The sequence below is a fragment of the Ambystoma mexicanum genome, chromosome 7q, assembly GCF_040938575.1.
Source record: "Ambystoma mexicanum isolate Mex_15411 chromosome 7q, UKY_AmexF1_1, whole genome shotgun sequence".
Taxonomy (NCBI): Eukaryota; Metazoa; Chordata; class Amphibia; order Caudata; family Ambystomatidae; genus Ambystoma; species Ambystoma mexicanum.
In genome coordinates, this window is record NC_090941.1 from 755,580,036 (window position 1) to 755,605,798 (window position 25,763).

Below are 25,763 nucleotides of genomic sequence, written 5' to 3' on the forward strand. Positions count from 1 at the left end.
TGGGCCAGTTAACCAACAAACCCCCGAATCAAAGAGGGAATGGCAATTTTCATCACCCACGCGGCCAAAATTCCCAAAGAGGCTCCAACTATTCCCAGGGGCAGAGTATACCATGTAACAACCCACATCAAAACATTCTCGAAATGCCCGTGATGATAAGTAGCAGACTCAGGCATATAAGATAAAGAAAACACTAAAGGGTAGTACTGCTACTCGTGGACTCAACCCAATTGCTTCCTCAGTGGGAGAACAATCTGTTAGTTATATTGGGGAGCCTTTCTAATTAAACTCAAGGAATCAATCACAAAGTTAATTGCCCATAAAATTGTCAAGGAAGAAAAACACTCCTACTCAGTGGGGGCTATTGCTTGGAGGATGCTTAACTGTATTTAGACAAACTAAAATGTCCTTATATACACTTACATGTGAAACATATTAATAAACTGTGAAGAAAAGACATAATTATCATAGACTAAGGGGCAACATTTACCATATTCTGGTCAACAGAGTAATACAATTAATTGAAAAAAAAACAAGATCACAACATAAACTGAACATGCAACATATATAGTGGGTGCTATTAATTTTGTACCTGCAGTTGTTGTATTCGATGTCCACATTTCTGGTACAAAAAATGTACTAACATGAATTATTCAAGTGCCTAAACAATTGTGCTGGTCATCCAACTATCTATTCAATTTAACATAGAAAAGTATGAATAATTCTGATATTTATGTGCCAACGTCGTCGGGGGTGAAGTGTGATCAAACTGCTGTATGTTGTCTGAATCACATAGAAAGTTCAAAAATGTCCTTAGCACGTGCTACGAATTCCCCCTCGTATACACTGGACGTTTCGGCAGCTGTGCCATCCGTCTTGAGGCTGAGTAAGAGGGATCGCTTAAGTTTTCATCAAAATGGCCGCCTTCTTCAGGGCGAAAAGACAGCCCCTGTGGTAAGGAAACCCAAAAAGAGGAAAACATTGTAAATATAATGTCCTCTTAGTTAAGTGTATTTCCTTGCTGGACATTTCTGGGCCAACTGTTTGTCTCCGTAGCTACAGGCAAAGAGGGAGATTGCGTCTCTAAAGGTGCCATCTCTAAGTGGATTGTTAACTGTATCCAGCTGTGTTACTCCCTTTCTGAAAAAAACGTTGCCTTTCACGCCAAGAGGCCACTCTACAAGAGGCATTGGGGCCACTCTGGCTTTCATTGCAAATGTACCCCTTGACAACATTTGCAAAGCAGCTACTTGGAGCTCTATTCACACTTTTACTCAGCACTACTGCATTGACACCCATTCCAAGGCAGATACACAAGTGGGACAAGCGGTTCTAAGACACTTATTTGCTCATGACCCTTCTCACATCCCACCTCCTTCTTCTGGTACTGCTCGCTAATCTATGCACAGCATGTGATCTAAGCAGATTCCACAAGCCTCAGAAGGGATACATTACTCACCGTAATCGTATTTCTGATGCTTGTTACTGCTTAGATTCACATGCGACCCACCCTTCCTCCCCTCCGAGAGAAGGCGCATGATTGCTTGTAGTCTTACCTTCTGTCTATCTGCTTGGATTATCTGTACTCACGCTACTCCTCATGCTACCTCATGTCAGAAAAAATACAATCTGAGGATCGTAGACGCGTGAGGGATCTTGGGTACAGTGGACGTCACACTAGGGATAGTATTACTGGCACGCCCTGTGTCGACGCCCATTTTCGAGTTTCGAAAAACAAACTGTAATACTCCGCAGCTTCCACTAGATGTCGGCCTATGCACAGCATGTGAATCTAAGCAGATACAAGCATCAGAAATACGATTACAGTAAGTAATGTATCCCATATATATGTATGTGTGTATATACATATATATGAAATATATGGGTGAAGTAGTAAGGAGGGTAATTCAGCAATTGGGACCTTATGATGCACTATGTGCAGACTATGCACTATTTGTCAGAGGGATGCTTGTAGCTATAGTGGTTTGTCATTTCGGAATCGGCCAAAATGGCAGAGAAAAAATGACCGAATAGGAGATTTGGCTGAATTTCGGCTGTTGGAAAATACCGAACGGCCAAAAAGTCAGACCAAATCCCCCATTCGGTGTGGCGGCGGCAGCGGTGTCCCTCGCACTCTTGCTCACTATATTGTGAGTGAGGGATGCGGGGGTGTCCCAGTCCCTAAGGGGGGAAAAAAAGGAAAGGACCCTGCGGCACCAGTTCCCGTTCATGGAAGTGAAGGGGAACAGGAGTAGCAGGGACACAGCGGGTTGGCAGCAAGGTAAGTAGGTGGGTGTGGGTGGGGGCCAAGTCGGAAATGTTCAGGGGAGAAAAGACCGAATGTTATTTTGAAAAATAATCTCCGGTCTTTTCTCCCTCTAAGATTTGTATCTGGCTTTCAACCTCGATCCGTCATTTCTGTGCAAGTAGTATTCATTTTGCACAATGGGTGAGGATTTATTTTATGTAAGTGTTCTTGGGTGGATCAGAAGACTAGTGTGTGGTTTTGAGTTAGATTCCTGTGGCATTTTATTTCCCTGTAAAATATGGTGCATTTTTTATGTTCATTTTAATAAAGTATGCTTTTGTATTGTTTCTTAATATTCTTGATCTGTTTTTCCACAAAACGATTTCTTGCAGGGAGCTCGTTTCACTGACTTTGGAGTGCCTGATTTATAACACACTTGATTTTTTTCCTGCTGAGCTAGATGACCTTTGTGTTTAACTTAATTTCTGAGGAACTGGTACTGTTTTCATGGACATGTATTAGTTTACTTTTAAAGCTGTTCAATTTCCAGCTCCTACACCAGTTATATTATGTTGAATAAGAAAGTGCTTTGTTAGAACACGAGATTACAACTTTGCAATTCGGGCAAAAGTGCTTCTACCACAGGGATATGGTGAATACTTGGCAGACACGTTCTGGCCGTGTAAGAAAGCAAACACCTTCTGGGTGGACATGCAGGATACAATTCTGCTGGTTCTAGGAACACATGTGCGCATGGAACCCATTTGGTTGGCATTGGGGCAACAATCGCCCTGAAGAAGTTTAGGAAAGCTGATACTCTGGACACTGTGTGCAATTACTTGCACGAAAAGAATAATGGGGAAACTGTGGTAAACACAAGCATTGCTGAATATTAAAATGCAGCTGGCTGACTTTCTCAAGTTAGAGGTCCTAGACAAGTGATCTTCAATTCAGGAAAGGCATGAACTGATTGATGTAGCTTCTGACTCAACCCATAATCCTCTCCCCCGGTCATCGTACCCTATTCCCCACGCCCCCCGTGAAGCCATTATGAAGTATGACAGACAACAGATTCAATATTAACAAAAATACTTGTATTACCTTAAATGTCAGGATGGTGCAACTTGCCCTATGCTAGGGTGGGATTTCCCTACCTAAAGAAACTAAGGATAGTCCATGTCACTTAGTTCAACTTAAGTCTGTATGTGTCTATAACCTATGCTTACCCTCACACCTAAAGCAAAACAATGTGTAGTGATGTAAACAGTGTTCCAAAAGTAAATTTCGAAGGGATTGTGTCCTCCGACGTATTTCTTATCTTAGATATCTCCTTCCAGCTCTGCTGGCCTCGGAAATTTTTTCTCTAGAGGGCGCTGCGCGTCGACGTCCTCCGAGTCGATGTCCCTCGACAGCCGCCGTATCGACGTCAACGTCATCCTGCCTATAAAGGCCGCGCGCAGCATCCGTTGCTCAGTTCCGTTTTTCCGCGCTTACTCAGTGCCTCGGAATACCGTTGCTCAGTTTTGTCAGGTTAATCCTATTTACCTCGAGTTATTCGATCCGTACTCAATGGCTTCTTCGTCAGAACTGACAACTCCTCGGTCCGGCTTCAAAAAATGCCGAGATTGTGGGAAAAAGATGTCGCTGACTGACCCTCACAGAGTTTGTCTGTGGTGTTTGGGAGCTGAACACCATTGTTCGGAGTGCGAGGACTGTATGTCCATGACAGCTAAGGCCCTGAAGGAGCATAGGGGGAAGCTGGAGAAAGGTAAGACTTTTAAAGCTTCTTCCTCGACAAAGTCGAGACAGTCGTCTCCTCGTCACCATTCGCGCTCCAGGTCACAGAGTGGATCCCATCACTCCTCGAGATCGAAGCACTCGACGAGGAGACGTCGAAGATCCCCTTCTCCGTCTTCCTCTTCCTCTGTTTCTCCAAAGAGAATCCCTTGCCCCACGAAACATAGTTCCCAGGCTGAATGGGAGGAATTCCGCAAAAATATGATGTGCATCTTTGAGAAAGCGGCCTCGACCCCCTCGAAGACTGCCGAGAGCGATGCTCTGGTCGAAAGACCTGAAGGTCAAAAACGCTGAGAGTCGCAGTACCCGGCGAAGGAAACTTCTCGAGCGCGTCTTGAACCCTCGAGTAAGACTATGACCTCAAAACCTTCTTCGAAGGTTCCGTCGACGCCGAGGTCGGTGTCTTCGACGCCGTTGTCGAAGGGACCTTCGACACACGGGTCTGTCGTCTCGACGCCATCTTCGACACCGGCGTCGACGCCAAGAAAAGTCACGGTTACGACACACCCAGTGGCTATCCCCAGGTCCTCGATGATGATGGCGTCGAGATTGTCGATTTCCTCGAGCAGAATCCCAATTCTGTCGAGGTCATTGAGGCCTCCGCATTTGTTTTCAACGCCACGCCCAAAGCTTTCGACGACATCGACGTTTTCGAGGCTGACTATGACAAGTTTGGCACCCTCTGCCTTGGAGATGGGGTTTACACCCTTTATGAGTTCAGAGCAATTGAGAACTATGTCCTCAATTATGGAAGAGGGTGAATTGTCTGAACAGGAAGACACATTTGAGTTGCAGGGACCTGCAACCCCAGTTAGAGAGGAGTTATCCTCTGAAGAACGCAGGTTAAAGGATCTTCATGATTCCTTACATGAGGCAAGTGGGTTAGACACTTCCCCTGAGGTGGAGTTTGCTAGGCCAGACCCGAGGGAGCATACTGAAACCCCCTATAGAGCCTTAATGGCCAGGATCACAGAGTTTATGGGGTGGTCTGCACCTTCACAGTCTTTCCAAAAAGATGACCTCACGGATATTCTTGACAAAGGCCCACAGGAGGATCCTGTAGTGCCCTTTCATAAAGCTCTTCAGAGGAAGATTATGACGAACTGGGAAACCCCAGATGTCGTCCCCGCAGTAAATAAAAACTGTCTACAAAATACAGGGTATCTTCTGCAGACCCAGAGTTTTTGTCAAAACACCCATCCCCAGAAAGTCTGGTGGTACAGGCAGCATCTTTTACTGATGTCAAGACTGCTTACCCTACCATCCCACAGGACAGGGACAATAAAAAATATGATGCTATGGCAAAGAAAGTTTTTTCGGAATGTAGCATGGCGTTAAAATCTGTTAATGCTATTTGCACCCTTGCTAGGTTCAGCCATACACTTTGGGAGTGTGCTTCTACAGCGGCTGACTGCATCCCGGAGGGAGAAGAAAGGGAGGCGTTCCTGAATATCATACAGGACGGTAAAGACGCTATGTGCGAATCCCTCCAGACGGGCATTGATTCGGCTGACAGTATCAGCAGAGCAATGGCGGCAAGTACAACAACCAGGAGATTCGCTTGGTTGAGAAAGTCTGTTTTTGCCCCAGATGTGCAAGCCAGGCTCTTGAGCATGCCATTCGATGGCTCTTCTTTGTTCGGGAAAAAGGCGGATGACAGTTTAGAGAAACTGCAAACTTCAAAAGCAGCAGCAAAATCCCTAGGCGCTGCAATCCGTTGCACCTTTTCGTCCCACAGGAACCTCTGCGAGGGGCAAGTCCTTTCACTTCTACTCCACATTCGGAAGAGGTAGAGGACGACCCGCTCAAAGGGGACAAAGAAGAACTACCCGAGGTGGACGGGGTAGATATTCAAAAGCCGCAGCAGCAGGTGCCTCTTTAACATCAGCATCTGCATCAGCCGCCCCAAAACCACTCTGAGGACTTCCCTCAAAGGACACCTATAGGAGGCAGGTTGACTCAACATCTGGCGGAATGGCAGGCTATCACGTCAGATGCTTGGGCATTGGAAACAGTTGCCCAAGGTTACTGCCTGCCTTTCCTACGCATACCTCAGAGTCATCCACCGGGGATCAGCTCTCAGAAAGCCCCAGATCCGCTCCTCTTGCAGGAAATTTTGGACCTGCTAGAGAAAGGTGCCATAGAACCGGTACCTGTAGCGGAGAGGAACAAGGGCTGGTACTCCCCTTACTTTCTCATTACAAAGAAAGACGGAGGACTGAGACCCATCTTGGACTTGCGAGAATTGAACAAATTCCTCAGGAAAGACAAATTCGGGATGGTCACTCTTTCTCAGATCCTTCAGGCCCTTCAGTTCCAGGACTGGTTGGTATCTCTGGACCTTCAGGACACTTATTTCCATGTGCCTATCCATCTCAAACACAGGAAATACCTGAGGTTCGCAATTGGCGAATCTCATTATCAATTTCGAGTGCTGCCATTTGGGCTGACCTCCGCCCGAGGGTCTTCACCAAGTTAATGTTGGTAGTGGCGGCAAGTCTAAGGAGGGAAGGGATTCACGTCTACCCCTACCTGGACGATTGGTTGATCAGGGCTGTATCTTCGGAACAAGCTCAGATCCAGCTAAATCACGTTTGCCACTCCCTTCATAGACTGGGCTTCTCCCTCAATTTAAAGAAGTCACAAATGATACCATTGCAGAGACTCCAGTTCATAGGAGCGATTCTGGACACTTTCCTGGGAAAAGCCTCGCCACCAGAGGTGAGGGCTCAAGATATTCTACAGATGGTTACCAAGTTCCAAGATGCCCAACGTCTCCCAGCCCTCGACTTTTTGAGGTTGCTAGGCCTCATGGCATCCTGCATTTTCCTAGTGCCAGAGGCTCGCCTGAGAATGAGATCCCTCCAGTGGACACTGAGGACTCAGTGGTCACAATTCTCAGGGAGAATGACAGATCTTATTCAGGTTCCCGACAGGGTGGCTCGAGACCTTCAGTGGTGGGCCTGTCAGGAGAACATTCTGAAAGGAGAACAGTTTTGGCAACCCTGGCCGGAGATAACAGTAGTCGCGGATGCCTCACTCACGGGGTGGGAAGCCCACGCCAACGACTTGACCATCTGCGGTCGTTGGTCTCCATCGGAGTCCAGACTACATATCAACCTGTTAGAGCTGAGAGCCATCAGACTTGCGCTGAAGGCGTTCCTGCCAGCTGTACAAGGGAAAAATGTCCTGATAATGACGGACAACACGGTGGCCATGCATTACCTCAACAAAAGAGGAGGCGTAGGATCACTACCCCTGTGCAGAGAGGCAATGCAGCTCTGGTTTTGGGCAATCCAAGAAGGAATCTCCCTATCGGCAGTTCACCTAGCCGGAGAGAAGAACTTGACAGCGGACGCTCTGAGCAGGCAGAGTAGAGTCTCCCACGAGTGGGAACTAGCTCAGGAAGTCCTTCAAGAGATCTTCGCCCTTTGGGGAACCCCTCAGGTGGATCTGTTTGCCACCAGTGTCAACAGGAAATGCGATCAGTTCTGCTCAAGGGAATTTCCCCCGAGAGGAGCTCTGGGAGACGCGTTCATAGTGGAGTGGGAGTTTCCACTTCTGTACGCGTTCCCACCGGTCCCTGTCATTCCTCAAATGATCAGGAGGTTGAGAAGATTCTGGAGAACCATGATCCTAATTGCCCCGGATTGGGCCAGGAGAACGTGGTCCATCTGCCCTCCAATTCGACTTCCACTCAGAGAGAACCTACTCTCACAGAAGGGAGGTCAGGTTCTCCATCCAGACATCAAAACCCTCAACCTTCACGCTTGGCTTCTGAAAGGCTGATGTACAAGGATAGGGGCCTCCCTGATGATGTTATGGAGGTGTTGCTTTCGGCAAGGAGGCCAGCAACAAAGTCTTTATACCGCTGCCGTTGAAACAGATTTTGCAGCTGGTGTAGAGAACAGAATATCAACCCCTTTTCATGTGGTACACCAATGGTTTTGTCCTTCCTACTCTATTTGGCGAATTCAGGCCTTCAAGTTGGCACCATTAAGGGCTATCTCGCAGCGCTATCCATCTTTAAGCGCACTGCGGAAGAACAATCCTATTTCAAGTTCCCCTTGGTAATACAGTTTCTAAAGGGGTTAACCAATGTTTATCCCCCAAGACCATTCCAAGTTCCCCTATGGGATTTAAACTTAGTCCTAACTTTCCTGATGGGCACACCTTTCGAACCACTCCATTCTTGTTTGTTAAGATTCCTTACCCATAAAACTGTTTTATTAATAGCACTTACATCTGCTAGAAGGGTGAGCGAATTACAAGCTCGTTCTTGTAACCCCCTCATACAATCTTTCACAAAGACAAAGTTGTCCTGCAAGTGAAGCCTAATTTCCTCCCAAAGGTGGTTTCTGAATTCCATATCACTCAGAAGATTACCCTACCATCTTTCTATCCTCCTCCTCATCCGGGGAAAGAGGAAGAGAGGTTACACAGGCTGGACCCTAGAAGGGCTATACGTTTTTACATCAGTAGACTAGCCAGGATAAGACAGGCAGATCAGCTGTTTGTAGGTTACACAGGTCACAAGCTGGGTTTACCAATAACTAAGCAGACCATTTCCAGATGGATCATTCTAGCCATTTTGGAATGTTATAAACTGGCAGGGAAAGAGCCCCCTCAAAACATTAGGGCTCATTCGACCAGAGGTGTATTGCAGCTTCATCGGCCCTCAAGAGGTGTGTCGGTTAAAGACATCTGTGCGGCCGCTACATGGTCGTCTGTCCATACCTTTACACGATTTTACAACTTGGATTCCTCCTCCAGTCAAGAGACTAGGTTTGGAAGGGCTGTACTGCACTCTATTCATCAATAGAAGACAGCGTGAAGTCAGTACTCCCTCCTCCAATAATAGAATACTGCTATGGGAGCCGATCTAAGATGAGGAATACGTCGGAGGACACAATCCCTTCGAAGAACACGTTACTTCTTACCTTGTAACGTTCTTTCGACGGGATGTTCCTCCGACGTATTCCTTATCAACCCTCCCATCCATCCCCGCAGTTCTACTTCCCTTCTTGTTGCACCTTACGCTCCTTCAGGGTGATTAGTCTAGTCCAGACAGAAATACTGTGGGCTACAAAACGGAACTGAGCAACGGACGCTGCGCGCGGCCTTTATAGGCAGGATGACGTCTACGTCGATACGGCGGCTGTCGAGGGACATCGACTCGGAGGACGTCGACGCGCAGCGCCCTCTAGAGAAAAATTTTCCGAGGCCAGCAGAGCTGGAAGGAGATATCTAAGATAAGGAATACGTCGGAGGAACATCCCGTCGAAAGAACGTTACAAGGTAAGAAGTAACTTGTTCTTCTGAGCTATTTCCAGCTCAGGGCTTCTTCTTCAGCTCCCTTTCCCCAAGAACAAACAAGTTTACTACAGCTTTCAAGTTACCTTCTCTTGGACTCAAGGTAATACAGTTGCACACCCTTCTCGCGATTCCAAGTTCAGTATAGTCTTATCACAGAAGGTCTCTGGGTTCCCTTTCCCATGTTCAATGTAACAGTGATCACACAAGAAATGGTCTTGAGGCTCTGTCCTCAAGTTCATTTTCAACAATTATTCATAGCTCAGGGTATCCTTCCCCAAGGTTTAAATACAACAATGGTAGTTTTCCTTCTTGACACTTTACACATGTATCTCTTGATTCTGCTGCTGAAACATAGGCTCCTCGGTATCTTGCCTCTGTGTCTGAGTTTCCTTAACTTAACTTAGCTTCCTTGTCCTGTACACATTCAATGTCTTATTGTATTTCAGGGTCTTATTCACACTTAACTTTTGGTAACCCTTTTTCCCCCCTTCGTGCTTTGCTTTTTTCAAATATGTAGGTTACTGTCCTTTAAGCACAGTTTTAGGGTTCAATCAGTTTGCTATACAACAAACAAATGATTTCTCAGACTTTACTTCAACTCTGTAGTCCTTAATTTCAACTTAATGTGTTACTTTCTTTCAGTTCGTTAGTCAATATTGGCAATTACTGTGACTTGCACAACTTGCCTTTCTTGGATTCACTTAGTATCCCAGATTCTTCTGTAACTAAAGCATTTATTCCTTCAGCGCTGTTCTATGAGGGTCCCGGCCCAGCAGTCGGCTTCGTCCTCTGCCTGCTCTCGCTGCTTTTCTCCTCTGCTCCAATCGCTGCATCTGTTTCTGCTAGCCCGGTTCGCTTGTGGACCAGATTTTCGGCTGGCGCAGGTGGCTCCTCTGCTTCTGCGAGGACGGGCACAGTGTCCTCTTCGCTCTGGCTTTGCCACAGCTCCGTTTTCTCCCACTTTGCATCCGAGGCTCCCTGGGGGTTGGGGATGTCAGCCCGTGTCCTGGCTCCACCTCGAGTCCCACCATGGCTACTTCAATCTTCCGGGGTTTCCTGCTGCTCTTTGCCTCAACAGTTACCCAGGGCTCTTTCTCCGGTCACTTCTTGGTTTCTCATTTTATATACCTGTAGTATTTCGAGGGGCTGCAGGTGTGTACCATTGTCCGATTCTGACTGTCTTTGATTAAGAGGACATGCCTGACCACCATAGCTTTTAGCAGGCATCTTCCTCGTCCTAGTGTTAAAGTGGACATGTGAGTTGTTAGTGGTCATTACTCCTAGTCACCTATTCCTTGTCACAGTAGTGTTAAAGGACACAGGTGGGGAAATGAAGGGAGATGACTTGTAATGGCCCAGTAAGGCTTAGGGGAGGTTTGTTTGACTTTCTAAAGTAAAAGGGGAATACCATGTCCCTTCCTGGCACTGCTCTAAGGGCACCCCACTACTTTTCCTCCTCCTTCTAGTAAGTCTGGGCTGATAATATCTCCTGTCATTTTCTTGGTCAATGGGACATGGGGAACAAAATCCCCATAACTGCCTCTGGGATAGGGGTTCCTCCCTGAAAGGAAAATGTGGAATACGGCGTCTCGCCTGAATGCACCCCACTCCCAAGGACACCCAAGCCAGGTGATCCTCCCTCACTTCCCCACCCCCAGGTTCGGGATACAAGAGCAATGGCTTTCCCTGGCCAACTGAGCATAGGATTCAGGGGAAGTAAATGTGAGGACGCCCTCCAGTTTCTCACCCCACCCAAATCCCTCTCTTGACATCTCTGGTCCTCCCCTACCAGCCCTGTGGCTCCCCAACAATTTCTAATGATTCCCATCTGTAAAGCATCAGAGGGGGGGCGTCTGTACTCCTGCTCTCTATATGGCAGAGGAGATGCACAGAGCACCCCAGCCAAGGTTCTCTATTTCGGTAAAACTTGGTCGAGAAACCAGGGCTTAGCTCTCAGGAGGTGATGCGGGCTGGTTCTTAAGTACAGTATAGTCCCCAAGCACCCACAAAGGAATGTCTTCACACTATGTTGGTGAAAACACGGTCTTTATATAAATAAGGTTTATGGTTATATACACAATCACAATAACACACTTTGTACTCTGGCAATACTATAATGGAAAATATATACAGCTCTACGTGGTACCACTCTTACTATCGATTCCTTTGAAATACATCAACTGCTAACAGTTCAAATGACACACAAATCAGTTTATAAACGATAGACCACAGAAAGAATGCAAGTTAAATCAAGCAATGGCAGAACAGTCTATCCCACTACCTGGAAACAGTTAAGTGTGAGGATCACCCCACCTGGGCAACCTGTAAATAAAGCGTTTTTGACAAGCCCAGTCCAATTATGCTCAATATAGTCTTGATTCCTTCTAAAAGGTCTACAACCCCAAAGTACCTGGTTTTGTAGAGTTCTTCTGTGAGTCGTCGACAAGCCCTTCTTGAGTGCACTCCCTTTAAGGCAGGAGCCAAGGGTCGTCGAGAGTCTATGAAGAAAAGGATGAAAGCTGTCATTGCTGCAGCCGCTTCGCTTCTTGTGGTGCTTGTTGATGATCGGTCGAAAACATCCTGCAAGCTGAGGCGTGCGGTGCACTTCGACGACAAGTGTTAGTTGCGGCAGAGACAATGAAGAACTTTGGCCCAGCAAAGGCATTGGGTCGTCTGCGTCTGGTGTCGGCGAATGGGACATAACCATGGCTGGCTTTAGTAGCTTAGTCAGCTTCTCTGCGGTCTTCGGGTGGCAGGAAACCCACCAGCGGATTCTCCTGGGTCGTCGGCAGCCTTGACTTTCTCCGGCAGGACGAAGGTGGTCGACCATGATGAGCAAGGGACTCCTTGGATCAAGTGTCTTTGGCAAAGGAGCACTGCGGCTCCGGTCTGCGACAGCGGTTGTGGACGGTAATGGACAGTCACGCAGCTTTCAGATTAGCGAAGGACAGCAGGAGCAATTCTTCTTCCAGCGGGCTTCAAGGTTAAGCATCAAGTATCAACTTCAGCTTCTGAACGATTTACATCAGTGAGAGGCCCCCAGATATACTGTTGATCTCCCATTCACTCTGCTGGGTTACACTAAGGCAACCTATCAGTCAGAAAGGCAATCAGGCAGCCAGGCAGCCAATCAGGTTTACACACAGAATGTGGATTCGGACAAGCACTCTGCCATTCAGCATTCCACACTGTTTATACTAGTTTCGGGCAGGGCTGTCTCAGTCATTGGGTCAACCATCGGATACTAGACACCCATAACAGGAAATGCATATTCATCACACACTCCATTCACCCAGGTCCCACCCCACGGGCGTACCCACAACATTCATTGGAAGGCTCCAGCCGGTCTGGCCTGGACTTCCATATATGGTATTGTGGGGAACTTCCACCCAACAGTCAGTCAGGGGGAAGGGACAGAGTTCGGGCTTCCTGGGACTTTGGGAAAAATAAGGTAACAGGTGATAGAAAGCAAAGAGGCCACAGGGCCATCTTGTTTCCTATCAGGAATCAACTGATTCCAATGGCAGGGCCTGGGTATCCCCAAATGGAGGATATTCAGGGCACCTGTCAAATTCAGCATGGAGCTGCCACCAACCCATACCCTGCTCGGTGGGCCAGGTGAGAAACATACACTAGGAGTAGAGGGTTGTACGTACCCCTACCCATGGATGCCATAAGGGTATCCCAAGGGTCTGTTCACCACGACCAAAAAGAAGAAGACCCGCACCGACAGGAGTCCCACATGAACTCCTGCGTGGAAAACAAGACAGAACATGCATGATAAAGCAATAAAGGACAAGAATATGGAGGCCCTGTCCCTCCAATGCATTTCCAGCATCACACAACCCCCCTACATCTTTCTTCACCCAGGTTTGATTGATGGTACTCTTGATTGCTTATAAATGGAGTGTCTTTGATTTCTAGAGGCTTGACCTTGATGGCAACTATTCTGTTAATGTATAATAAATTTGCAATGAAATTTGTGAACCAAAACAAACAAGCGCATGAGTATTTTATGGTTCTTTGAGCCTTTCATGTGATGGTCTGCATCCATCTGAAACCCGACGTACAAGTTGTGCCTGAAGGCGTGGAAGTTGTGTGACCCGCACAACAAGGATTACAGAAGCCAGTGAGTCAAACCCGGCATTGTGATTCCTTTTGCGAGCACTTCCGGTAGCAGTATCCAATCCTATTTTTACTCGCGTATAAGCAGAAGCGAGCTGAAGTTGTTCAGTGAACTTTTTAACAATGGAACAATGAGAAAGTAGCACTTGCATGGGATCGGTAAATATTCTTTTCACTCGCGTAAAGAGCAAATGCTACAGAAAGCCATTGTTGAATACTTTAAACTTTGTAAACTATATGAAGAAGTGGTCGCGTGTGCCTAATTTCACTTTTTAAAGCAAGAGTGACCGTTGCATCTTTATTCACGCAAACCTTAAATACTTACAATATTTAAATGCTTTACTCCTTTTATATCTGCAGTTGGAGAGAGAGCAAGCATTGCCCAAGCCAGGAGTATTCCCCTATTAAGACTGAAAGCAGCTTTTACTAAAAGTCAGAAAACTATCTAACCAACTCTGAGCCTAAAAGAAGTGTAACCATGCATAAGATACAAGTGTGCAAGGATTACCTAGAGCCAAGAGACTGGCACCAAGGCTTTTGGGTAATTGTTTCCACTAACGGCTGGTAGAGTGAAGTCAAAGTTTGGGAAGGGAATCTTGCTGCTCATGAGTATTATTGTCAAAGACTTTAAGCAACAGAGAGAAATGGGTCATACAGACAAACTTAAGTTGTGGTCGTGGCAGGCAGACAAAGAGGCTGCCCCTTTTGAAGAGAGATATTCAGAGGAAGAGTGCCTTGCCTGTTAGTGCATCAGAGTGCCGTAACCTAAATCTTGTCGGAACTAAAACCTGTTTGTATTACAAAATACTAAAGCTGTGGGTAGTATCAAAAAATACTGAGGCTGTGGTGTGTGCAGAACCTGAGGGCATCCTCCCATCTACTCCCCTTGGATCTTTCTCTCAGGTGGCCTGGGAAAGGCCATTGCTTTTGGATCCTTACCCTGGAGGGTGGATATTCGAGGGATGATCACCTGGGTGGAGGGATCTCGCAGAGTGGAAAAAGGATGTCTTGATGTGAGACATGGTATCCTCTTTCCCGTAGAGAATGAGTCCTACTAGCCCCTGCTTTCGTAGGGTATTGTCAGCCTTTATCCCATCCACTTACACCAATTGTCCAACAACCATATACCTTTAAGACTGGGACGAGGAAGAGGCAACTAGGAGTAATGCACACTAATAGTCAGTTTCACCACTTTGTTACTGAGACGAGGAAGAGGACTATGGAGGAAAGCCATTGCAAGAGTCAGGCATGTCCCATTATTAGGTGTAATTGTGATCAGGCAAAGGACTTGCACCAGCAACCTATTGAGAGGTCACAGGTGCATGCATGGAGAGTCCATCAGAGAGGAAAGGAGAACCTGCCTGGTGACGAGGACGCAGCTGCATGGCGAGGAGCAGGTTGGAGCTGGCGTGAGGTCGGAACCCCTGCATTCTCCTATGCTGCGATTTCCCACCTCTGGGCCGCTGAAAGACGCCCGGAGAAGCCGACAAGCCACAGTGAGTGTGAAACGGGACATTCGTACCGGGGGGCTCCATGGGCGGTAATTGGACATTTGCTATTAGTGATCAAACTAAAACTGCTAAGAAGGGGGTTCGGAACCGGAGGGAAAGCATATTGAACCATGAACCAATTGACAAGTATTTTGTGAAATACAACAACATATATTGAATACCGAGCTAAAGAGAAGATAGGGAAATTCTGGGAAAATACAGCACAAGTGGAAAGCGAATTATGTGCTGCTGTGAACAGAGTGAAAACCACTCAGAGGCACTAATGAACATAGTGAAAGCCTACAATGAATACGTATAAATGAAGTGCAAAGCAAGTGTGAAAGGCAAGTTGCTGAATTTGAATGGACAATGGGTAAGCAATGTGGTGGAAGAGGGTATACACCACAGAATAAAGTTAATATAAGTTGTGGCAAAGCCAAAAGACTGCCAAGGAGAAAACTACAGCACATGTGGATTACTCCCACAGGTACAGGGTGGAAAACCTGTGTTGGCCAAGGAAACCTAAGTGCTTCACAAGGTGTCAAGGGTTATCGGTTGCATGACCTGTAATGGGTGGACCGTGAACCTGGGAAAGAGCCAAGAAAAGCCAAGACACAAAGGCTGCGTGGTGCAAGTGCTGAAGTGAAGGACATCATCTGTTTAAGCTGAACGTATTATTGCAAGTCAAGAGACTTGAACTTTGTTTGAACTTGGAGAAGGGAACCCTGAGATATCCTGGAATTGTGTTGAACCTGGGGAAGGGAACTCTGAGTCCTTTTTTGGAACTGTTGAACTTGAGGAAGGTGAAGTTGAAACTGACCAGAGCTGGAAGAACCTCAGAACTTTAATTTTTTATCACTGTTTCTTTTGGTGCTGACATCCCTACACATTGTTTAGCTTTAGTTGTGAGGGCAAGTACAGGTTTTGAACACAGACAGACTTTTAAGTTGAACGGACTGTCTCAGGCTATCCTTACTTTCTTTAGGTTGGGAAATCCCACTTTAGCATTGGGCAAGTTAGGCCTTACTCCATCGTGGCATTTAAAATAAATCCTTTTGTTTACAAAAGTGAATCTGTTGTCTGTGTCTTGCTTCATGATGCCTTCACAGGTGGTATATCTGGTTGTCAGTAGATGCAACATTTCAGTGGCCTAAGCAAAGTGGAACACTATGAGAGAAAGCAGACTGTTCTCATGGTAGATTTGAGTAGGAGTGAAATTGTTGAAGTGGAAGCAGCAGCACTTCGAAGTCAGCCTGACAAATATGCCTATTGTGAATCCTAATCTGGTGTCTGATGACTTACTGTTAACCAATGTTTAACTGACAGTTGAAGTGGTTGCATTTCTTGTGAACTGTGACGAGCCTTCCTGGATCATTAGAAGTGGTTATAAAGCATTGTTGCTGGAATTACCATTGGTGCTATTCTGAGGAAGTGGAGAGTCCATATTTCACGAAGGAGAAAAGACTTGCTATTGTTGGAACTTTGGTTAAGACAACTTTACTTTGACCTTGAAACAACAAGAACTGATTTGAGACCATCTTACATACACAGATTTCCTTATTTATTTTCTACAGTTGAACATTGAACATGGGAGCAGAATTCACTTTGAAGCCTGGGGAAGGGAACCTACCCAGGTTGAGAGGTTATCAAGAAACTGTAAATGTTGTTGATGCTATTTGAATTGCCATATATTTTCTTTGTGCTGTGTCAGAGTGTTACCCTTTAGCTTTGGTTAGGTAGGGAAATCCTCAGCAGAGTAGGGATAGTGAGGCATTTTACTTAATTTATACTTTATCGCATGTTTTGACCAATCAAACAGTTGTCAGCCTCGCATTACTGATCCCTCACAATATGTATTGCAACTCCCTCTATTTATGGCCTCATTTTGATGGATCTGATGAATGTCTTGAAGATGGTAAAGCTTTCTGAGAAAAACAGCTTTTTTCCAAGCCATGCAGAGAATCTGCCAGCTTCTCTACCCATATCACATTTTGATAAGGGTGGATGGGCATGAACCCTACTGAGTCTTCCCCCTTAAGTGTGTGCTAAGGGCAGGTAGCATCTTAAGTCTCCATGGTATTGGTGTCCACCATTTTTCGTTATTGTGGCTGCCATCAATGATCCTTACCGCGCACTCATATGTGCTCTGCGATGATACGGGCGCTACTCCTACGTGCGGTCCCCTTCCCCCCCATACACTGTATGGGCATCCCTCGCTAGGTTTTTGCACCAGAACAATCCTCTTCCCCATTAAATTTAGTTGCATGTGGGGGCGCAGCCCCGTGACATGCGCTCCCTTGACTCCATCCACCGGCGCCACGCCCCAGTCCTCTTTTACGCATCGACAGGAGCAGACTTCTTTCACCTGAGCTGTGGTTGAGGCCCTTTTTACTTATAATTCCATGCAATTATACCTTCCCCAGGGATATTTTCCCTTTATTCTAGCTTATTTACTAACACTCTGAGTTTTAGAGATCTAAATACTACGTCCTCCAGTGCCTACGCCCCCACCCCCCGTGCATGTCGACTGCGGCAGGCTTTAACAAGTGCTTGGCCTGCAACGGATCCTTTCCCACATCGGACCTGCATGTCCTCTGCCTCTGGTGCCTCGGTGAAGAACATGGTTGCCCAGCGTGCAGCGCACTTACTTCCTGGTCATTAAAGAACTAGCTGGCCAGGTGGATGGAGCAGTTCTCCAGATGACCAACAGAGCACTTCAAGGAGTACCTACTCAGAAAGACCAAACCGAAGGTAAGTATATTCTCTAAAGCAGCCCGCAAGGGCGACTCATTTCCAGTGAAGCGACCGAGTGGGAGGGGCCTATTAGGCCCTACTACCAGCAAGGGGATCGAGGCTCACCGAGCTACCGGCCCACAGTTCCTCCCAGTCCAGCGCTGAGGGGCCTGAGGGCTCCTGCACCGGGTAACCCCCCCCCCCCACCCTCCTGTTGCCAGGAGCAAGTCTGAGGGGGCACCTACACGCAGTACGGAAGGCACAACCAGAGTCATGTCTGAGGGCACACAGCCTCCCAGGTCCACGCCTGAGGTGCAGGGCAGGTCTGAACCTATTATGCACACAAACAAACAGGCGGAGACCAGGCCCGGTACAACAGTCGACACGCATCAAGCACGTGGCGCAGTACAGGACAAAATGGCCGCGCAGCCAGACAAAATGGCAACTTGTCCGAATACGCGCCCGTTCAGCGAGCTTCAAAGGCCCAATTTCACACCAAGGGTGGAATGGTCTCCAATGGTCACATGGTGCACCTCATACCCGTCCACATCGACCTAAGGGTGCTACACGGAACAGGCTATTCCCAGAGCAGGTAAGGCATGGGGAGGACTCAGCAGTACGTGCATGCACACACCGCCATACCAATGCAGGAGCGCACTTCACCAGCATATGAAGAGCCCTTTTTCGACAAGTTCCTTACACTAATGAAATCCTTACAGATGGGGAATATACTTAAGGGAATCATCAAGGACATGATCCCGACTGTGGTCCCACAACAACAAGCTCCTGTCCAGACACCGGCTCCATCACAACCGCTGTCTATGGTACAGTCTCAAACACCACAGTGGCCTCGCCGCAGCCCGCAGAGTCCCCCGCGCAGACTATCAGCATGGCGCAGCCACCTGCAGCAGACTCCACGGATGTGCACGATACAGCGGGAGACAGGGATGATGACACGGATCAGGTCACCTCCTCCTCCGCAAGGGCTTTCCATGAAAGGTTGGCCAGAGTGGCAGCGTACCTAGGAATTCTGCAGCCACAAAAGTAGCCACCAGAGCGGTGGTCCTGGCAGAGGTACTTGCCATCTGCCCGACCACCAAATCGGGCATACCTTTACAAAAGGATGTAGCGGCCCTGGCAAAGAAGGGTTGGGCAAAACCTCATTCGACACAGCCAACAAACAAGCACCTAGATGCAGAATACAGGCAGGCAGAAGGTGATTCACTCATCCTGTCCGTGCACCTGCAAACTCACTCCCCAGTAATCGCGGCAACATCAATGTATGCTAAACCTCAGACTTCCACATCCCCATCTACCTCGGCCCTACTAGGCAAAGAGGAAAAGGTCCTAGAGGCCTATGGGAAGAAAGTGTACTCGAATGCCTCTCTCCACCTACGGCAAGCAAATGTGGATGCCATGCTAGCTGCAGTTAACCAAAAACTTTGGAGGGAGATCGACGACTTCCTCCTGGATCTCCCAGTTCATGGACAGGCTCGGTTCTGGGCCTGTCTAGCAGAAGCAAACATAGGGGCTCAAGACGCTAGGGAATCATCTGTGGCTCTCATCGACACAGCAGGCAGGGCCGTATGTATGGCTATGGACATGAGGACTGCGTCGCTCAAGACCCCTAGATTTAATCCAGATGTGCAGTACTGTATCCTCGCTCTACCATTTGAAGGAGAGGACTTGTTCCATTTGTCCACTGATGAGTTGGGCAAGAAGAAAAACATTTCCCAAACCTGCCAAATCGCTGGCTATACTTGCAAAGCCTTTTTCCAAGAGATTTTGCCAGAGCCAGTTGAGGTCTGACAGAGGTCGTACCTTTGGTTGTTTCAGGGGCTTCCAGGACCGCTGCACTAGGTCGTACCTTTGGTTGTTTCAGGGGCTTCCAGGACCGCTGCACTAGGCAACCAGACAGGTCTCCTAGCCAATACTTACGTAAGCAGAAGAAAACTACACACAAGGCTGCCTTCCAGTGCCCCTCCGAGGCACCAGCCTCTGAGGGGAAGAAGCAATGACTGGGTCATCGGGATCCACAGCTCTCGAGTGGGGGCAGGCTTGCACTTCACTTTCAGTCCTGGCAGACAAGGTTTGTGGGCCCATGGATTCTCTGTGATTTGCCATGGCTTCCGCCCTCCTATACCTCAAGTTCCCCCTCTTTCCCTCCCGCAGATTGGGACAACTCTCCTGGTGGAGATTTGCTCTCAATAGTGAGCGAGGCAGTAGAGGAAGTCCATCGCTTGCAACGAGGCTCAGGATTTGACTCTTGCATCTTCGCCATACAGAAGAACCAGGCAGGCCTGCCAGTCGTCCTAGATCTTTTAGCCCTAAACCTTTTCCTACCACTCCAAAACCATCCTCAAGATGGTGGTGTTGCCCCAACTCTTATACAGATTCCTAAATGTACCCTTATGGGCCAGTTCATGAATTCTTTACAATACTGACCCAAATCATCAATACTTTTTTATGGCACTCTGGTGCGGTCCGCCTGAAATAAGAAACACTAACCATCCCAATGTCAAGGGGCAGATTCAGCACCCCCAATATCGAGAGGTACTGGATGGCCGCTCAAGCCCACTATGCCTCACACTGGTTTGTGTCTACCGACCCTCCTCTCCGCGCCAAACTCTAGCGCCTTGCCACGGATGGTCGAGATATCCGTTCTTTAGTTCTCCCCGCCCACTCCACTCCACTAAATTTGAACCCCTCGACCCTGCTGGATCCACGGCACTGGCCCTGACTAAGGCTTGGAAGCAGGCTTGCACCCTGTGCCCCTCTCATGGTGACCTCCCATTTGGAACTTTTTTTCAGAGTCCCCCCTTGTAGATACCACAAAACACGTCTTTGGTCAGATGCAGGTCTCGATTCTGTCCGAGATGTCTTCAGCCAGGGAATCTTCATTGAATGGCCTGACTTAACAGAAACCTTGCGAGGCAGACCCTCTCGCTGGCTACAATATGCAGGCCTGTGCCGCTCTTTCAGGAATAGGATCCCAAACTTTCCCTCAATCCCTCCAGATGACTTGATACTGTCAGAAATTCTGAATACCACGACCTTTAATGGAAAAGTCTCTAGATTGTACACCATCCTCCAGAGTAGAGTACCCCCCCCCCCCCATTCGATAAGTGCAGGGAGTCCTGTGGTCGGGATCTGGGTGTTGAAATCACAGACCAACGCTGGGACCGCATGTGTGCCTGCACCCTTGAAATTACATTGATTTCACAATTTAAATGGATCCAAATTTAAGGTGCTGCAGAGATTCCACTTCACCCCAATCAGACTACATCGCATGTCCAAAGACCATCCACCTACATGCCCTAGATGTGGTTCAGTTGACACAAACTACATGCATATGGTGTGGTCCTGCTCACGCCTCTCCCTTTTTTGGGAGGAGGTATGCACTACGATATCCGAAATGTTGGATCACCCTATCACCCCTTCCCCATTGGTATGTCTTTTTCACAAGCTTCTCCAACTCGGGCGTGACGCCAGGAAATGGGCTGATCTGGGTCTGCTACTAGCGACCAGCTGTATTCTGTTACTTTGCATTTGCCCTGGGGCACCCACACACTCAGTGGCTCCGGGCTGTCACCTGGGCCTCAGATTCCAAGGACCTCTGGTCACTCTTACAACCAATAGTGGCTAGATCTAGAAATATCTGGATCTGATTTCGCTCTTACATCTCTTCCTTGACCTCGGATACCGAAGATGATGCCTAGCGACCGGATCTCCCCGGTACCCAACTCTGCTTGACCTATATGCTTTGATTGTTACTGTACCCTGAATTACTGCTTTATTGTTCTATATAATTTACCTCCGGCATATGTATGAAGAATGTATACTTAGTCTACCTTTCTGCTTGCTTTCTCGGCTGCAATGTCAAGCTCAATAAATAAAGTATTTTTAAAAAAAGAAGGCTCCCCCTATCCATACCTAGACGTCTGGCTGGTGTGAGCAGATTCTCCAGAGGGAGTCGGGAACACAGCAGCGAGGCTTATGCATATGCAATACAAACTGGGGTTCTCCATCAACCTTTAGAAGTCACAGCTTCATCCTACTCAGTCCTTGACCTTCTTGCGCCTCATCTGGGATACCAAAGCAGAGAAGATCTTGCCCTTTGCGGACAAGATTGCAGCGATCAAAGCGGCTACACGGCGTTTGCTGAGCGGGGTGGTAACTTCAGCAAGGTGGTACCAGCACTTGCTTGGGATTATGGCAGCTTGTCATCAGGCGGAGCCTCACACCAGGCTCAAAATGAAGCTGCCGCTAAATTTCTTGGCCTCCTGGAGTCAGAAAACGGACTCCCAAGCGGCACTAGTCAGCATACCATCTCACCTGCACCATGATCTTTTCTGGTGGAGGACAGACACCAATCTCTTGGCGGGCAGGCCATTCAGACAGGGCCCCGTCCCGCATTCACAATTACCATGGACTCCTCCCTCGAGGGTTGGGGAGCCACTCTGAACGAACGCAGTGTACAAGGCCTCTGGTCAAGGCAGGACCAGGACAGGCACATACATTGGTTCAAAATGATGGCTATTTGGCTAGCTCTGAAAGCTTTACTCCTGGTAATCAACAGCCTGGTCTGCATTCAGACAGACCGCTCCACCTACATGTACTATCTCAACAAACAGGGGGGCACCAGATGCCCTCCTCTGTGCAGGCTAACAGTCGACATATGGGAGTAGGCCTTAACAAACAACGTACCTCTCTCCGGCATCCACCTGCCGGGGGAGTCCAACCTAGAGGCAGACAGGCTCAGCATGCTGCGGATCGACAATTACAAATGGCAATTTAACGAGAGTGTCCTGAGGGAGATCTTCAACAAATGGGGTCAGGCACAGGTAGACCTATTCGCCACATCGACGAACAGGAGGTGCCACCAATTTGCGTCTTGAATGGGGCAAGGCACAGCTTCACTGTGGGATGCATTGCAGATTCGGTGGGATGTCATGTCGGCATACGTATTCCCTCCCATCTGCAAGGTCAGGGAAACGGGGCGACTGCGTCTCATCATGACATCGCCACAGTGGCCCGACAGACCATGGTTTTCAGAGCTGATACGGCTGTCCAGTCATCCACCAGTTCCCCTCCCAGTGGGGCTGGATCCACTACTGTCCCAACAAAGAGATACGGCGGGTGGTAGTCCACCCATCCCCGGAGAAGTTAGCCCTTGCAGCCTGGTTCCTGAGCATACAACCCTACATAACCTCCATTTGTCACAGGACAATTTGGACATCATCCAAGGGGCAAGAAGTGCATATACTAGGAGCTAATATAGAAGCAAATGGACCGGGTTTTGCCATTGGGCCAAGTAGAAGGGCATAGACCCCTTAGGGTGCACCCTCGACCATGACATGTCCTTCTCAGCACATCTGGCACACTTGGGTGTGCAGGTGGACACGTGGCATACCTATCTGGCAAATAATGTATACTAGGAGGAAGCCTGGTATACTAATAGCTAAGAACAGTTAGCTATGTATACTTTGTCTATGTCCAGGTAGACAATAGCCTGCATATATAAAGAGAGACAAAGCTAAAGTGTAGATGCCAGAGGTACAGGAAAACAATTTATCACATCGGGGACCAGTCACAATTAAAATCAAATTTTAATAATAAATCATAAAAGTTAAAACAACCAATTAAATGAAGTGGTCCACAGTACAAAACATACAATATTCAATATAGGAAAACAAACTAAAACAGAAGTTACGTGACAAACTAGTTCGGCTAGTTACAAAACCAGTGTGTTGAAAGAGCACAAGGGGGTACCTATTAAACAGATTGTATAGTACCCTACTTCCGTTGGAATCAATGTGTCATAAATTTAGATCTCTGGTTACAATACAATGTAACTTTTATGATCTATTATTAAAATTTGATTTTAATTGTGACTGGTCCCCGATGTGATAAATTGTTTTCTTGTACCTCTGGCATCTACACTTTAGCTTTGTCTCTCTTTATATATACGTACCTATCTGGCAGCCATTGGTGCTTACAGGAACTCCGGTGATAACCTTCTCTCCGACCCCAACTCAGTGGTCAAAAGGCATCTGACAGGACTAACCAGATGTACCCTCTTGTCAAACATCGACACCCATTCTGGGATCTCAATGTGGTTCTGACAACCTTGGCCCATAGACCTTTTGATGGACATCAGATTGGTCACTATTAAGACTGTGATCTTGGTGGGTCTTGCGTCTGCCCGCATGATTAGTGAAATTTCGGCATTGGTGGCTTCTGAGCCATATATCACGTTCCATCGGGACAAGGTAGTGCTATGGACACATACCTCATTTCTCCCAAAGGCAGTGTCTTCGTTTCACCTCAATGAAGCTATAGTCCTTCCAACATTCTTCCTAAATCCACAGGATGAAGCCGAAAAGGTACTGCACTGCCTTGACGTCAGGGGAGCGCTCAGATTCTACGTGGACAGGACTCAGGGCTTCCGCAAGTCAGATGACTTGTTTCACTTTCGGAGGCTCAAACCAGGGAGTCAAGCCTCTAAAGCCTCAATAGCAAGGTGGACGGTTTCACCCATCAAGGAAGCCTACGAGGGGCAGCGCATGAAGTGCCAGCAAATATGCACGCTCATGCGGTCAGAGCCAAGGCTACAGTGGTGACTTTTCAATGACACGTGCTATGGCAAACAATCAGCAAGGCAGCCACTTGGGCCTCCCCATCGGCCCTCTGCCTGCTCTATTGCTTAGACGCCATTGTAAGATCAGATGACGCTTTTGGCCAAGTGGTCCTAAAAAACCTGTTTTCCTAAGAGTTGCAAGTCTCTCCACACCAGGGCTTCAATCAGTGGTAATTGCCCATACAGTATGGAGGAAAGGGGACAGGATGTAGGAGTAATTATAAGTTACTCACCGTTGTGACTGTTGTTCTCCTAGTCCACAGCCCCCTTTCCTCCTTACATCCCGCCCTCCTCTCCTGCTAAAAAAACAGCATCAAGGGGGACGGGTGTGGCCCTGGTGGCCGGAGTCAAGCGAGTGCATGCTACCAGGGCAGCATCCCCGCACGCAACGAAATTTAAAGGCGAAAAGGTTCTGTTCCCATAGCTAGCGAGGAACGCCCATACAGTATGGAGGAAAGGGGGCTATGGACTAGGAGTGCGTTAGTCACTACATTGAGTAACTTAGAATATTTTCAACATTGGGTAGCAACTGGTACGGTGACCTGAGGATCACCTGGATTCCATTGCCATTTTGAGCCTAAGGTTGAAAATGATGAAAATTCGGCAGAGAGGAGCACAGCGAGAGACATGGCTGTGATTTGTATTAGCTCCTCGGGTATTCCAGCCTCATCAAAATGAGGCAGTTAGATCTGAAACTTATTTTTTTTTTGCCAACCAAAATCTTAGTTTTCAACTTTTTAAATAATTTTTTCTCCTGCAATATTCTTCATTACAATGCAGTTAAATAGAAAACAATTCTCCTCCTTGGAAGTCTATACATTTTAGCTTGTAAGCTGTGTATGGGGGTAAAAATAGCTGAAAGACATGACGCACAGATTAAAAACGTTAACAAATTAGACACAAGTGTTTGCCTTCTATTATGAAACTTGAATAGCACTAGCAAAAGAAATAAGGAAATGCTACTTTTCACTCATTCACTAACATTTTATGTTTATGTATTTGTTTCTAGGATTATAGTGGAATATAAAGATGTTGCAGCCATTCATTGGGATTGGAAAGTTGGTAGGTATCTAAGGCTAGGTAAAGAAATATTACATCATATGATAGTACTTCATTGCACTTCTCATCGTGTGTATGTTTGTATTTCTGTATCTCTCTCTCTCTCTCTCTCTATATATATATATATATATATATATATATATATATATATATATATATATATATATATATATATATATATACACAAAAAATTGTCTATAGCGTGGTGCACTCTACCTGCTTCCAGCGGGTGCTCAGTTTGTAAGGTTTATGGACAACAACCTTTAAACACGCCAACAAACAACTTGCAAGCACAAAGACGTCTAAATTATCCCATCAACCTGTGCAGCATGTAAATAGTAAAGTAGCACTCGAT

At 47.2% G+C, this 25,763-nt stretch overlaps 1 protein-coding gene across 3 annotated transcripts in view; it reads left to right on the forward strand.

Moving 5' to 3' along the window:
• The window catches only part of SLC35F2 (solute carrier family 35 member F2), a 1,151,438-nt gene that overhangs the window by 910,265 nt on the left and 215,410 nt on the right, over positions 1-25,763 (forward strand). For all 3 annotated transcript variants that reach the window (XM_069640625.1, XM_069640624.1, XM_069640623.1), the window contains exon 6: positions 25,359-25,411. In XM_069640625.1, the coding sequence (XP_069496726.1) occupies positions 25,359-25,411 (53 nt within the window). The remainder of the gene's footprint in view (positions 1-25,358; positions 25,412-25,763) is intronic.